Source organism: Tachysurus fulvidraco, chromosome 22, assembly GCF_022655615.1.
Source record: "Tachysurus fulvidraco isolate hzauxx_2018 chromosome 22, HZAU_PFXX_2.0, whole genome shotgun sequence".
In the NCBI taxonomy this organism is placed as follows: Eukaryota; Metazoa; Chordata; class Actinopteri; order Siluriformes; family Bagridae; genus Tachysurus; species Tachysurus fulvidraco.
In genome coordinates, this window is record NC_062539.1 from 12,306,210 (window position 1) to 12,320,800 (window position 14,591).

The 14,591-nt window shown below is 44.3% G+C and overlaps 1 protein-coding gene across 5 annotated transcripts in view; it reads left to right on the forward strand.

Annotated features, from left to right (window-relative positions):
- Positions 1 to 14,256, forward strand: part of dop1a (DOP1 leucine zipper like protein A) — a 25,056-nt gene extending 10,800 nt beyond the window's left edge. For all 5 annotated transcript variants that reach the window (XM_027142866.2, XM_027142869.2, XM_047806682.1 and 2 more), the window contains 25 exons: positions 277 to 489; positions 643 to 1,099; positions 1,268 to 1,545; positions 2,728 to 2,880; positions 2,988 to 3,088; positions 3,265 to 3,542; positions 3,647 to 5,723; positions 5,810 to 5,921; positions 6,044 to 6,220; positions 6,427 to 6,552; positions 6,640 to 6,774; positions 7,054 to 7,109; positions 7,200 to 7,304; positions 7,405 to 7,471; positions 7,662 to 7,806; positions 7,889 to 7,968; positions 8,070 to 8,179; positions 10,153 to 10,302; positions 10,475 to 10,536; positions 11,208 to 11,360; positions 11,525 to 11,661; positions 11,878 to 11,933; positions 12,088 to 12,252; positions 12,497 to 12,626; positions 13,154 to 14,256. In XM_027142866.2, coding sequence (XP_026998667.2) covers positions 277 to 489; positions 643 to 1,099; positions 1,268 to 1,545; positions 2,728 to 2,880; positions 2,988 to 3,088; positions 3,265 to 3,542; positions 3,647 to 5,723; positions 5,810 to 5,921; positions 6,044 to 6,220; positions 6,427 to 6,552; positions 6,640 to 6,774; positions 7,054 to 7,109; positions 7,200 to 7,304; positions 7,405 to 7,471; positions 7,662 to 7,806; positions 7,889 to 7,968; positions 8,070 to 8,179; positions 10,153 to 10,302; positions 10,475 to 10,536; positions 11,208 to 11,360; positions 11,525 to 11,661; positions 11,878 to 11,933; positions 12,088 to 12,252; positions 12,497 to 12,626; positions 13,154 to 13,459 — 5,829 coding nt within the window. In that variant the 3' untranslated portion in view covers positions 13,460 to 14,256. The remainder of the gene's footprint in view (positions 1 to 276; positions 490 to 642; positions 1,100 to 1,267; positions 1,546 to 2,727; positions 2,881 to 2,987; positions 3,089 to 3,264; positions 3,543 to 3,646; positions 5,724 to 5,809; positions 5,922 to 6,043; positions 6,221 to 6,426; positions 6,553 to 6,639; positions 6,775 to 7,053; positions 7,110 to 7,199; positions 7,305 to 7,404; positions 7,472 to 7,661; positions 7,807 to 7,888; positions 7,969 to 8,069; positions 8,180 to 10,152; positions 10,303 to 10,474; positions 10,537 to 11,207; positions 11,361 to 11,524; positions 11,662 to 11,877; positions 11,934 to 12,087; positions 12,253 to 12,496; positions 12,627 to 13,153) is intronic.
- Positions 14,257 to 14,591: the final 335 nt, after the last annotated feature.

Genomic DNA, 14,591 nt, shown 5'->3' on the forward strand with positions numbered 1-14,591 from the left:
CATAGTAACTCCAAAAATAATATTTAGAAAATCTATATTTTTTTTTAAAATGTAATTTAAGCCGGAAAAAACTTTATTTAATCTAGCAATGTTATAATTTGCTTTGTAGAGTGATCACAGCTCATCTGATCGACTGCAGGGACGTAGCACACCTTTCCATTTCTGCTCCTTTAACTTGCTCGCTTACATTTCAGATTTCTCTGTCACTCTCTCTTACACTCTCTCCCTCCCCAACACTGTGTGTGTGTGTGTGTGTGTGTGTGTGTGTGTGTGTAGGAGACATATATAGAGATCCAGACAGAACACTTACCCCAGTTGTTGCTGAGGATGGTGTCGGCCATCACGCTGCAGCTCAGTGCTCTCAGTCTGTCAGAGATCACACACTGTCTGTGTCTCTGCTCCAAAATCCTCAGCAAGGTCCAGCCACCACTCGTCTCCCCAATCATCCTCCCATCCAGTGGCTCCACCCGAGAACAGGAAACACGGCAGGTCAGTACACACACTGTTGGGATGTTAGATATTTTACTCACACAGAAACACAGCTTTTTGCTATTATCTTACCTTATGTTATTGTTTTATAACTCTCTCTCTCACGCACATGCTCTATCTCTCTCTCTCTCTCTCACTCTCTCTCTTTCTCAGGCCGCCCCATCTTCTCTGGATGTTCCAGTCAGTGAGGATGTGTTTGAGGATAGAGAAAGTCCTTCACTCGTTCGTTCTCCTGAGAGCAGCTTCACAGATTTTGTTCAGTACGAGGGGGCGGAGCCTTATGACCACGCCCCTCCCTGGTCCAGTCCGAGACAACATGCCGGTTCTGCTGCAGCCTCTCAATTTCAGGGTGCCCCTGTAATGCAGCACTGCCTCGAGCACTTCCAGCACTTCCTGTGCAGACTGGTGGAGCTCTACATTGCCCCGGGTCACACAGGGGGTGGGGCTAACCCGGAGGAGGCGGAGTTGCCAGACAAGCTGTGTGTATTTGATCAGAAGGAGTGTGTGTCTGCCTTTACTGCTGCATGTCAGCTCTTCCTGGAGTGTTCCAGTTTCCCCGTGTATGTCGCCGAGGGAAACCTCAATTCTCCTAGCAGAGATGAGCACGAAGGTTTGAGCACCTTTTAAACTTACTCTCTTATTTAAGCATTATTATATACAGTTATTTTTGCTTTTCTTTTTTAACTGCTTTATTTATGAAATTGTTTATTATTACTAATTACTGTATACTGTATAATCACTTATAAATCAATAACAATGAGGATTATGATGATGTCAGACAGTGGAGGTGAGACTCCGCCTCCCCGTTGGCTGGATTCTTTGATGAACGCCTGCTTCTCCAAGCTGGACTTCAGCGTCCGCGCCATTGCCATCTCACTCCTCATGGACCTAGTCGGTTTGACTCAGTCTGTCGCCATGGTGACAGCAGAAAGGGTGGGTGTGGCCGACTCCTCCCAGCCGATGAGCCCGAGTCAGGGTCGTGTTGCCGTGGTGATCAGGCCACCGCTCACGCAGGGGATGTTAAAGAACATCGCTGAAAAAACAGACTTCTTCAAGGTGATCTCTCTTTCACAATTTCTCTAAATAACTGCTCTTTTTGCTCTCTCTCTCTCTCTCTATATCTATTTATCTATCTATCCATCTGTAATTTTTCAGATTCTGTAATTATTTTTTTCTGTTTCTATCTTATTCCCTCAGACCCTTTTCTTACAAACTTCTTATTGCCTTTTTTTTAGCTTTTCATTCTCTGTATCTTAATATCTATTGCCTCAGTTCCGATCTGAGAGAGTTGTTCGGAAACGCGCGCCGTATTCTTGAGGTGGTTCAATATAAACTGGAAGGCCTGCTGCCTCAAAAACCTGTAGAAGTAGAAGTGAGCAAAAAAACAGGTGCCAGCGCAGTTCTCCAGACAAATAGTCCAGACACCTAGTTCAAGCTGCATTATTTAAGAGGAATGATCGGTGACCCCGTGCTTGTACTTCTCTGGAGGATGCCAGCTGTTGGTGAACAGAGCCTGTACCAGCTACAGCCACACAGGATGTTCTTGTTAGCATGGAGCTCCATCACCATGCACCATCGACTTTGATGAGGACATCACAGGACACGTGTCTCAGGCCATCGTTCCCAACTGTTTTTTTCTCTTCTTTCTGCTGAGTCATATTCTGTTGGGTCAGAGTTAACGTACGGATTTATCCTTAATGTCTGAATTGGATTCTGGTACAGATTGGTAAAGTGTAACTGAGAGAAACCATGCCATTGAGGATAAATCTCTGTAAAGTGTATAGTCTGCATATGTCCACAACACACACACACACACACACCATGAAAATCCCAAAAGGAAGAAATCTGACATTAAGACAATTAAATATTAATGGGGGGAAAGTTAATGATGATGATGTTTGCTTGCTTGTTTTGTAATTTAGAACAAAATCTTAAACCAACGTGAAGGAACTAATAAAAACCAATTGAAGCCATTAGGCCACTGTCGGTGCTTTTAGATATAAAACTTACATTTACATTGTTCAAAGTTTTTTGTTTTTATTTTTGTTTTTATTTATTTATTTTATAAACATAAATGCAACAAACAGGGAAGAAAGTGATAGTTGAAGTGTTAAATAAGTAGGTCTTCAACTGTCATTTTGAAATAGCCAGTGTTCATTATTCTCTCTTTCTCACTCTCTCTCTCTCTCTCTCTCTCTCTCTCTCTCTCTCTCTCTCTCTCTCTCGGCTTGGTTGTAGAGCGTGGCAGTGTTGTTGTGGGATCAGTTGGGTGAAGCGACTCCTCAGCATCATCAGCGCAGTGTGGAACTTTTCTATCAGCTGCACAACCTCGTTCCCTCATCCGGCATCTGTGAGGACGTCATCTCTAACCAGCTCAATCACAGAGACAAGGTGAGACTCTTTAATATGCATAAAAATATCATCTCAGTATGCATGGAACAGATCTGTTTACTTGTTTGCCTCACTTCCTAAACAGCCATCTGTTTTCAACCTTTCAGAGGATCCGTTTGGAGGCTCATGTGAAATTCTCGGTCTTGTGGCATCTAACCCGAGACCTGAATGTCACCAAGTCTTCTCCTTTTAGCCGCACCTTTGACAGGTGAGATAAAACCTTCAGGAAATGTTGTGGATATAAGAGTTTATCATTTATCAATAAATTACATACTGATAAGGAGAATAGTGAGCATGTGAGGGAGTCACTCTGTAGACTAGGTGGTGATGTGAACTTAAAACCTTCACTCGGAGCTTAATTCCATCATGTCGGACCACCTGCAGGTCTCTCTTCATCATGTTGGACAGTCTGAGTTTTTGGGACGATTCTGCGAGTGCTGTGGGACGGGCATGGCTCAATCAAGTGCTCCAGAGACATGACATCGCAAGAGTTCTCGAGCCGCTTCTTCTGCTGCTGCTGCATCCAAAAACACACCGTGTGTCCATCCAGCGTGTTCAGTCTCAGCGCCACTGGACCTGGGCCTTTCCCAACCCTTCAGCACCAGGACTGAGACCAGAGCCACATGGAGCTGGATGCTTGGAAGACACAGGCTGCTCTGATTGTGAGTGGTTTTGTTGTTTTATTCAGATCTAGGGACAATCTAGTATTTTCCCAGTGCTTTTCTGACAATTTTTCCAAGCTCTTTTTTTTTTTTTTGTCCTACAGATTATTGTATGTCTCAGGAAAACCTAAAGAGACAAGACCTTCCTCTGGATGATATGGAGCCCTTCAGCTTAACGGTGAACCCTTTAAGTGACAGTCTGTCGCTTATGAGCCTTAGCTTTGAAAATGTACATCTTTGTGGTGAATATCAAGCCCCAGACCAGCAGGAGGAGCCACTGAGCTCAGAGTCAACTGGCTCCCAGTCCTCCACTGTAGATAATGGCAGCTTGAGCGAGCAGGAAGGAAGTGGTAACACATGTGATCAGGCAACACAAGAGGCAGAATTACAGGACGAGTCCATAAACATGGCGGTTTCTGTGATTCTTGCTGATCTGGTGGACAGGGTGGTGCAAATGTTGGAAGACAGTTCAGTTGAGACACCTTCACCTCCAGAAGTTTGGACTCACACTGACTCAGACAGCTCCAACACCTCAGAAGCATCTGTTGAACCTCAGGTCAACATGGTCCCCTTTTCAGGTAACCACCTCCGAACACTTCCCGAATTGGTGGCTGGAGGCACACTGGAATTTCTCACAGTTCCTTCATCATGTGATGAACCTCACGAAGGAATAACAAGACACAGTTCATCACCTTCCATTGTCACGCTTCCAGATAGTAGTGGAAATGGTACGCCAGAGCTAAGCTTTCACCCAGATGACCCTCGGTCCCGAAAACGCAGCCACAGCAGCACACAGCTTAGTCTAAAAGGTAAAATCATGGAGCGTCTTACTGACAAATCTCCTGGAGCCAAGCCTAAGGTGAAGAAGAACAAGAAGAAAGAGGAGGAACATCGAAAGTCAAACCAGGCAGATAAGAATCGCCCCCCCAGTATATTCTTTGGTGACAGCTTGGACTTGGAGAATTGGTACAGCTGTGGCGAAGGCGAGGTTTCAGAAATTGAAAGTGATATCGGATCTCCTAGTGGCGGTGCTAGTGGACTCCTAGGCTTGTCCAGGTCTTCTTCTTGTCTTACTCGTTTTAACATTCACCCCCTTTACCAGCACATCCTGCTGTATCTGCAGATCTACGATTCCACTCGGACTCTTCATGCTCTTTCTGCCATAGCTGCCATGTTACGCACAGCTCCTGCTGGCTTTGTGAGTGCTATCTCAACCACCAGCATCAACAACACCTACACACCTCAGCTCTCGCTTCTTCAGAACCTTCTAGCCAGACATCGCGTTTCCGTCATGGGTAAAGATTTTTATTGTCCCATTCCCCAGGATTCACATTCACATCCCTTTCGCAGCGCCATGTACCTGGAGATCATCATCTCCCTGTGCCTCTACTTCTTGAGGAGCTATTATTCATCACACATTCCAGCAGCTCCACAGGATCTGGCAGGGAACCGTGCCATGCAGCTGGCCAGCGTCGAAGTCCTGACACTGCTCTTCAGCGAGCTTGCCAAGGTGACGGGCGGCTCGGCTAAAGGGTTCGCCAGCTTCATCAGTGATGTTCTTTCCAAGTGCAAGGTGCAGAAGGTGGCACTGCACTGTCTGCTCTCGTCCATATTTAGTGCTCAGAAGTGGCATGAGCAGCACATGCGTGGAACCAATATGCCCGTTGTCGAGGAGGGACTATCCGAGGATAGTGTCATCAACTTGTCCGAGGACCAGCTGGATGGGTGCAGTGGTGTACAGTCTCAACTTCTTCGTCTGCTTCAGAGCCTCATTGTACTCGAGCATCATGTTCTGGTACCTGGAGATGAAAGTGGAGAGGTGGTACCAGGAACAGGGAACTCAGGAACTGTTGGTGGAGCTGGGGCTGGTTGTGGTGGCTTTGAAATTCTGGCTGGAGAAGTGGAGCATGTGAATCCTCAACAGCCAATGGCATCACTGCAATACCTGCATGGGCAACCAATTACAGCACAGGGTATGTTTTTATGTGCTGTGATACGGGCACTTCACCAGCACCACACATGTAAGATGCACCCGCAGTGGATTGGCCTTGTCACGGCCACGCTGCCCTACATGGGTCGGGTTCTGCGTCGCGTGGTTGCTTCAGTGACAATACAGCTCTGCAGGAACCTAGACCACCTGATCCAGCAGTACCGCTATGAGACTGGAATCACAGACACCAGGTATGTCCCCTAGCACCACTGTAGGTACTGCAGGTTAGGGGCCACAAGCTATTCAGCAAAATAAATTATAGAGTGTTTCTTTTCAGGCCCCAATGGATGGCGCTGTGTATTCCTCCTGATCTGATCCTCACTGTGCTGGAGGGAGTCACGGCCATCATCCATTACTGCCTGCTCGACTCATCCTCTCAGTACCACCAGGTGGGAGTGCTGTTTTACTGCAAACTCACTTATTTCTATTTTGAGGACTGTACATGTGAAGTGATGGCTTTTCATTCTTTGTGTGTGTGTGTGTGTGTGTGTGTGTGTGTTGTCCCACACAGCTCCAGGTGAGTGTGGATCAGAAGCACCTGGCTGAAGCACGCTCAGGCATCCTGTCGATCCTTCACACCATCATGTCCTCGGTCACGTTGCTTTGGAGTGCACTTTACCTGGCTGACAGCTCAGAGCGACCCAGTGGCGCAACCTGCAGCTCCAACATCAACCTGGGGTCCACTAAGGTGAGAAGACCCACACCTCAGACAGACTTACTGGAAGCCAGCAATATTTATTTATTTTTTAATGAATGCAATTTGAAGTATGAAGGGTTTGATGTTGATGTTGATGTTTACATTCACACAATTTAATAAAAGTCTGGAGAATAAATGCAAGAAAAATATTTATTATTATTATTATTATTATTATTATTGGACTTTTCTTTCTACAGAATCTCCGTCAGCAAATCCTCGAACTCCTCGGCCCAATCTCGATGAACCACGGAGCTCACTTCATGGCTGCCATTGCTTACGTCTGGAACGAAAGAAAACAGAACAAGACTCCTGCAAGGAACAAGGTGCACATCAACTCCAGAGATAAATCATTTACAGTGTGTAAAAGGAGATGCACGTGTGAGTTTCTGCATTTTATATCATGTGCGTAGGTAATTCCAGCAGCGAGTGATGAACAGCTCCTCCTGGTGGATTTGGTGAGGAGTGTTAATGCCATGCGCACTGAAACCGTCATGCAAACAGTGAAGGAGGTTCTCAAACAGCCACCAGCCATCGGCAAGGAGAAGGTCCGCATTCTAATAATAATCATTCATATCGTTTAATATATACAGCACCTTTTTCCCAACCCAGGGTTGCTGTGAAGTTTTGGAAGCAAATAAAAAGAAACAAAATAATAAACAATAACCAACATCAATATATAGAATTGTTTGTGTTTTAATTATTGTCTCTGAGCTGTTCGGATTTAAACAGCCAAAACTTTAATTAGTGTAAAAAGGATTTTTTTTTTTTGTCTCCATTTTATCTTTCTTTCTTTGTCCTCCCTCACTGTTTTTTTCTCTTTCTAGAAACATCTTTCTCTTGAAGTCTGCATGCTACAGTTTTTCTATGCGTATGTACAGAGGTGAGTCAGATAAAACAGAAAAAACTTGTCTGTGACTCGGTAAACAATGTATAATTAGTAATAATAACGATTAGTGATGATGTTCTGCAGGATTCCGGTGTGTAATTTAGTCGACAGTTGGCCCTCACTGCTCTCGCTGCTGAAAGACGCAGTTCAGCTCGGCCTTCCTGCTCCGGGGCAGTTCCTCATCCTCGGGTAACACACACATTCTTTATCTCAGGTTTAACAGATGTTCAGTTATTTGTATGTTGCTGTAACTTTGCTCTGTTCACTGTCTTTGTGTTGAATATTTTAGCGTTCTGAATGAATTTATCCTGAAGAATCCGACTCTGGAGAGTAAGAAGGACCAGCGTGAGCTGCAGGTGACCGAAACGTCCACTTTACAGAAATGTGTCAGCTCTTGAAGAACAACAGCTAAACCAAATAGAAATATTCTGCACTGAGAGAGGGAAGAGGCTGGTGGTGTTGATCAGAAACACCAGATGATGACAGTTTACAGTAAATGATGATATTTTACACAGAATAGAAATCCTGATGGCTTTTTGTTAACAGGACGTGACCCATAAGATTGTGGAGGCCATCGGGACGATCGCAGGTTCTTCTCTGGAACAAACAACGTGGTTGAGGAGGAACCTGGAGGTGAAACCATCTCCTCAGATTGTAGTGGATGGAGCAGGGCTGGATTCAGATGTAGAGGGTGAGTGAGTGAGCGAGAGAGAGAGAGAGAGAGTGTGTGTTATAGCATGAGCATTATAATTACAGTTTAACGTGTGTTTCAGATCTAATGTTCACAGTGATTGAGGCGTCCAGTTTTACTCCCTCAGTCTACAGTGTTCACGCCCTCACACTGCTAGCAGAGGTAAACTCAGCATGTCACACACACACACACACACATACATGTGTGTATGTGTAGTCTGTGTGATTAATTGTGTGTGGGTGTGTGTTCATGTGCCCATGCAGGTGTTGGCTCACCTGCTGGACATGGTTTTCTACAGTGATGAGAAGGAGAGAGTGATCCCCCTGCTGGTCAACATCATGCACTATGTTGTGCCATATTTACGCAACCACAGGTATACACACACAAACTCCGATACTGATGTTCTCTGTGCTAGTGATGTTCTCTGTGCTAGTGATGTTCTCTGTGGTAGTGATGTTCTCTGTAGTGTTTATGGTCTCTGTGGTAGTGATGTACTCTGTGTTAGTGATGTTCTCTGTGTTAGTGATGTTCTCTGTGTTAGTGATGTTCTCTGTGTTAGTGATGTTCTCTGTGTTAGTGATGTTCTCTGTGTTAGTGATGTTCTCTGTGTTAGTGATGTTCTCTGTGTTAGTGATGTTCTCTGTGTTAGTGATGTTCTCTGTGTTAGTGATGTTCTCTGTGTTAGTGATGTTCTCTGTGTTAGTGATGTTCTCTGTAGTGTTTATGGTCTCTGTGGTAGTGATGGTCTCTGTGGTAGTGATGTTCTCTGTGGTAGTGATGTTCTCTGTGGTAGTGATGTACTCTGTGGTAGTGATGTTCTCTGTGGTAGTGATGTACTCTGTAGTGTTTATGGTCTCTGTGGTAGTGATGTTCTCTGTGGTAGTGATGTTCTCTGTGGTAGTGATGTTCTCTGTGGTAGTGATGTTCTCTGTGGTAGTGATGTTCTCTGTGGTAGTGATGTTCTCTGTGGTAGTGATGTTCTCTGTGGTAGTGATGTTCTCTGTGGTAGTGATGTTCTCTGTGGTAGTGATGTTCTCTGTGGTAGTGATGTTCTCTGTAGTGTTTATGGTCTCTGTGTTAGTGATGTTCTCTGTGGTAGTGATGTACTCTGTGGTAGTGATGTACTCTGTGGTAGTGATGTTCTCTGTGGTAGTGATGTTCTCTGTGGTAGTGATGTTCTCTGTGGTAGTGATGTTCTCTGTGGTAGTGATGTTCTCTGTGGTAGTGATGTACTCTGTGGTAGTGATGTTCTCTGTGGTAGTGATGTACTCTGTAGTGTTTATGGTCTCTGTGGTAGTGATGTTCTCTGTGTTAGTGATGTTCTCTGTGGTAGTGATGTTCTCTGTGGTAGTGATGTTCTCTGTGGTAGTGATGTTCTCTGTAGTGTTTATGGTCTCTGTGTTAGTGATGTTCTCTGTGGTAGTGATGTACTCTGTGGTAGTGATGTACTCTGTGGTAGTGATGTTCTCTGTGGTAGTGATGTACTCTGTGGTAGTGATGTTCTCTGTGGTAGTGATGTTCTCTGTGGTAGTGATGTTCTCTGTGGTAGTGATGTTCTCTGTGGTAGTGATGTTCTCTGTGGTAGTGATGTTCTCTGTGGTAGTGATGTACTCTGTAGTGTTTATGGTCTCTGTGGTAGTGATGTTCTCTGTGTTAGTGATGTTCTCTGTGTTAGTGATGTTCTCTGTGGTAGTGATGTTCTCTGTGGTAGTGATGTTCTCTGTAGTGTTTATGGTCTCTGTGTTAGTGATGTTCTCTGTGGTAGTGATGTACTCTGTGGTAGTGATGTACTCTGTGGTAGTGATGTTCTCTGTGGTAGTGATGTACTCTGTGGTAGTGATGTTCTCTGTGGTAGTGATGTTCTCTGTGGTAGTGATGTTCTCTGTGGTAGTGATGTACTCTGTGGTAGTGATGTTCTCTGTGGTAGTGATGTTCTCTGTAGTGTTTATGGTCTCTGTGTTAGTGATGTTCTCTGTGGTAGTGATGTACTCTGTGGTAGTGATGTACTCTGTGGTAGTGATGTTCTCTGTGGTAGTGATGTTCTCTGTGTTAGTGATGTTCTCTGTGGTAGTGATGTTCTCTGTAGTGTTTATGGTCTCTGTGGTAGTGATGTACTCTGTGGTAGTGATGTTCTCTGTGGTAGTGATGGTCTCTGTGGTAGTGATGTTCTCTGTGTTAGTGATGTTCTCTGTGGTAGTGATGTTCTCTGTGGTAGTGATGGTCTCCGTGGTAGTGATGTTCTCCACGGTGATGATATACTACATGATGATGTTCCCTGCACCGTGGTGGTGATGTTCCTGATGCTGGGATTTAGGTTTCCTCTTCTGTGTTTTTCTCCTGTTGCAGTGCACACAACGCTCCGAGTTACCGGGCATGTATTCAGCTCCTGAGCAGTCTTAGTGGGTATCAGTACACACGGCGAGCGTGGAAGAAAGAAGCCTTCGACCTGTTCATGGATCACACCTTCTTCCAGATGGATGCGTCTTGTGTGAGCTAGTGAGTGACTGGCCTTATTTATCATTTAAAACAAGAACCTGCTGCATGTATTTAATATAATATACACAATTATAATATTCAGTATGATTATTTCAGTGTATGAAGCCTTAGTGACGTGTGTGTGTGTGTGTGTGTGTGTGTGTGTGTGTGTGTGTGTGTGTGTGTGTTTCAGCTGGAGAGCAATCATAGACCACCTGATGACCCATGATAAGACTACTTTCAGAGATCTGATGAGTAAGTGTTTATTTCTAACACAGAATTTATTCACACACACTGTCTCTCACACACACACACACACTGTCTCTCACACACACACACACACACACACACACACTGTCTCTCACACACACACACACACACACTGTCTCTCACACACACACACACACACACTGTCTCTCACACACACACACACACACACACTGTCTCTCACACACACACACTGTCTCTCACACACGCACTGTCTCACGCGCACACACACACTGTCTCACACACGCGCACACACACACACACACACTGTCTCTCACACACACACACACACACTGTCTCTCACACACACACTGTCTCACACACACACACACACACACACTGTCTCACACACACACACACACACAATGTCTCACACACACACACACGCTGTCTCACACACAGTCTCACAAACACAAACACTGTCTCTCACACACGCGCACACACACACACCGACAGTTACAGACTACACAATATACTGTAAAGAATCTCATGCATCCTGAAACCAGATTAAACTCCACTACGTTGACTCTAATTCACATCCAGAGATTTTCTGAAGTGCTTTGTTAGTTTTACTCTTTTTAAAAATAGACCTTTTTTTTTATTGTTTAACACTTTGTGTAATCACAACACTTCCTCCTCCTCACTTCCTGTGTTCTCAGCACGTGTAGCTGTAGCTCAGAACAGCTCTCTGAATCTCTTTACTAATCGCGACGCAGAGCTGGAGCAGAGAGCCATGCTGCTAAAACGTCTCGCCTTCACCATCTACAGCAGTGAGGTGGACCAATATCAGAAATACCTCCCAGATATACAGGGTACACACACCTACACACACACATACACACATCACACACACACACACTGTGACATAGTGATTAAGAGATAATTAACACATGAGGTGTATGATATAAATCATTCATTACACACAGCCATACAGAAAATATAATGCATTTTTTGTGCATGCGTGTGTGTGTATCAGAGCGGTTGGTGGAGAGTCTGCGTCTCCCTCAGGTACCGATCCTGCATGCCCAGGTCTTCCTGTTCTTTAGAGTTCTGCTCCTGCGAATGTCTCCTCAACACCTCACCTCCCTGTGGCCTACCATGATCACTGAGCTGGTATATACACACATATACATACACACACACACACTCATATACTCTCACTCACTCACACACACACTCATATACTCTCACTCACTCACACACACACACACTCACACACTCTCTCACACACACACTCACACACACACGCGTACAAATATTTGTATTCTTTTTATTATTCTTTTTATTATTATTATTATCCATTTTAACAAGTTTTTCTTTTCCTCTCAGGTTCAGGTGTTTTTACTGATGGAGCAGGAGCTCACTGCAGACGAGGATATCACCAGGTATACACACACACACACACACACACACACTACAGTCCTACAGTAGGTCAGTAAAAGCTTTGTGCGTGAGGGGGCAGATGTCTCAGCATGTACACCGTGTACAAGGTTCTGTTGTATTTCTGTATTTTCTGAGTATTTCGGTTTTTCTCTGCAGGACATCGGGTCCCTCGGTTGCAGGACTGGAGACCACGTACTCTGGAGGAAACGGATTTTCAACGTCCTACAACAGCCAGCGCTGGCTCAACCTCTATCTGTCTGCCTGCAAGCTGCTGGATCTGGCGCTCACTCTGCCGTCTGAGAGTCTCCCACAGTTCCAAATGTGTGTGTTTTCCTCCCTACAGGAAGTAAATGTTCAGAACAGGAAGTTACCTGTAAACACGCCTGTCTAAATGCCGAATAAGAGATTTAACTGTGTCTCATATCTAGGCGCAATAACGTTTCAAACAGAATACCAACACGAGCATAAAGCTTGTGTACGCCTTTCTAATGGAAGTCTAAGGGCAGCTCTTCAGCACTGAAGTATTCCTTTAACGCTGACATTCTGTGGTGTGTCGGTGCTACAGGTATCGCTGGGCATTCATCCCCGAGTCCTCGGATGATTCCGGTCTGGAGGTGCGCAGACAGGGGACACACCAGAGAGAGTTTAAACCTTACGTAGTGCGACTGGCAAAGCTGCTGAGGAAAAGAGCGAAGGTACAGAGAATAAACATCACACTGAAGCATTAAAGCAAAGCGTCAAACTGTAAAATAGCCACGTAACCGTTCATCTGTAATTCAGTACTTTCTTTCGACTCATTAGTTCTGTTGATCATAAAACCCACATGTCAGTGTATTATACAGTATTCAGCACAAGCAGCGATCACTGGGGAACAAGCAGAAAGTCTACTGGACAGTTTCTGCCCATGTCATTTTTCTCAGCTTGAACACAGAAATGTTAGCAGGATGTTAAAATTTAACACAGAGAATAAGAATTAACTTATAGAGTCTTATACTTACACAGTCCATTCAAGACACCATATGAAAGATTTTAGTGCTGCTTCCCAGAGAAGCTGAGCATTGTCCGGTCACTAAATTCTAATTTGTTTTTCAGTTTTGGAAGGAATACTTAAAAATAAATAAGCTTCCTACAAAGTATCTGCAGTGCTTGGACCAGTAATAAAGGTCAATTCATTTGTCACTACAGCGGGATATGTGGTGTAACACTGTTTTGTATTTATCAGAAAAGCGCCGAAGAGGACGTCTCGAGTCGGACGTTAGCGTGGGAGCCTGGGCGCTTGACTCTGACACTGTTCGGGATCCGTAGCATCGAGCAGCTTCTGCCCTTCTTCACCGTGCTCAGTCAGGTGTTCAGCAGCAAATCAGGCATCAGATCCACATCATTCCACAACAGCTCCCCACCCAGTGACGCTCCGAACGCCTCGAAAAACAGCAAACACGAGAGCCAGAAAATGTTCTGGAGCCGAGCCAGACACGACATCGAGGAGATGGTGGAGAAAGACTTCCTGGAAGGTCTCATCAAAACATGATCGGACCCCAAACACCTACATGTAAATAAAGAACTGTGGGAAACACTAACACCTCAACTTTTAGACGAAATGGAAAAAAGAAATGAAGTATTAAACAATTTGTATATGGGTTTTTTTTCTTTTTCTATTTATAATTAATGTTTTTTCCAAAGCCTTTATTAATTTTATTTAATTTAAAGCCTTTTATCTGAAGATGGTGGGCCTTAAAACCCTCTGAATAATGTGAAGATTCTTTGTCATTCCATGTTATGATAAAAATAAAGACGTATCAACTAAAAAAAATTCCAAAAAAGTTAAAATGTGTAAAAAAATAACAGCTGGTGGCAAAGCTCAGGCGAAATCAGGATTATTTAACAAACTGGATGTGCACTTATGATTTCTTTCACTTTTTCACACATCTAACAGATCTTCTTTAAACCAGAGCTTTGTCTCTGCACCCGATTGGATTTTGAGATGGTCTGGTGTCATTTGCCAGATAATGAAGATGTAGTGATCAGAATATTAAACCCCATGCAGCTTGTTGGCAAGGACTGCTGTTTAAATTAGCGTCAGCTCTGTTGTGTATGTCACAAGCATTTTATTGTCATCTACAGAACGGTTTTATTTATTCCTCAGTGTTATAATGCGATGTACGAGTGTGTCCTTTACATTAGGCTGAACACAGCTCATGTCTTGAGTCAGATATTGTGATCTGAGGCACAGCTGATGATATGCGATGCTGCCTGCATGGCACTCAGACCGAGCAGCGCTGCTGTTAAACCCTGACCTGCTGAAATAAACCACTACTTTGATTATTATGTGCTGTATTGAGTCTCATTTTTTGGCTCCTATTGAAGCAAAAATCAGAACCGACACCGGTAATGTACAGAAACTATACCTTTATTAAGCCTTTTATTCTTCTTATTATTATTGATTATTAATGTGGTGTTAGTTTTGTGGGCAGTTTTTCTCCTCTATGGGCAGCATGTTGGTTTAAAAGCCGGAGAAGAGGCAGTCATATCCAACAGGATCCAGCTGCTGGTCTGCATCTGGATGTATATCACATCATATCAGCTGCCAGACCACTCAATTAATTCTTTAGCTCGGAAGCTGGATGGAAAGCTGAAGGGCACCGGGCCATGTAGATTAAACT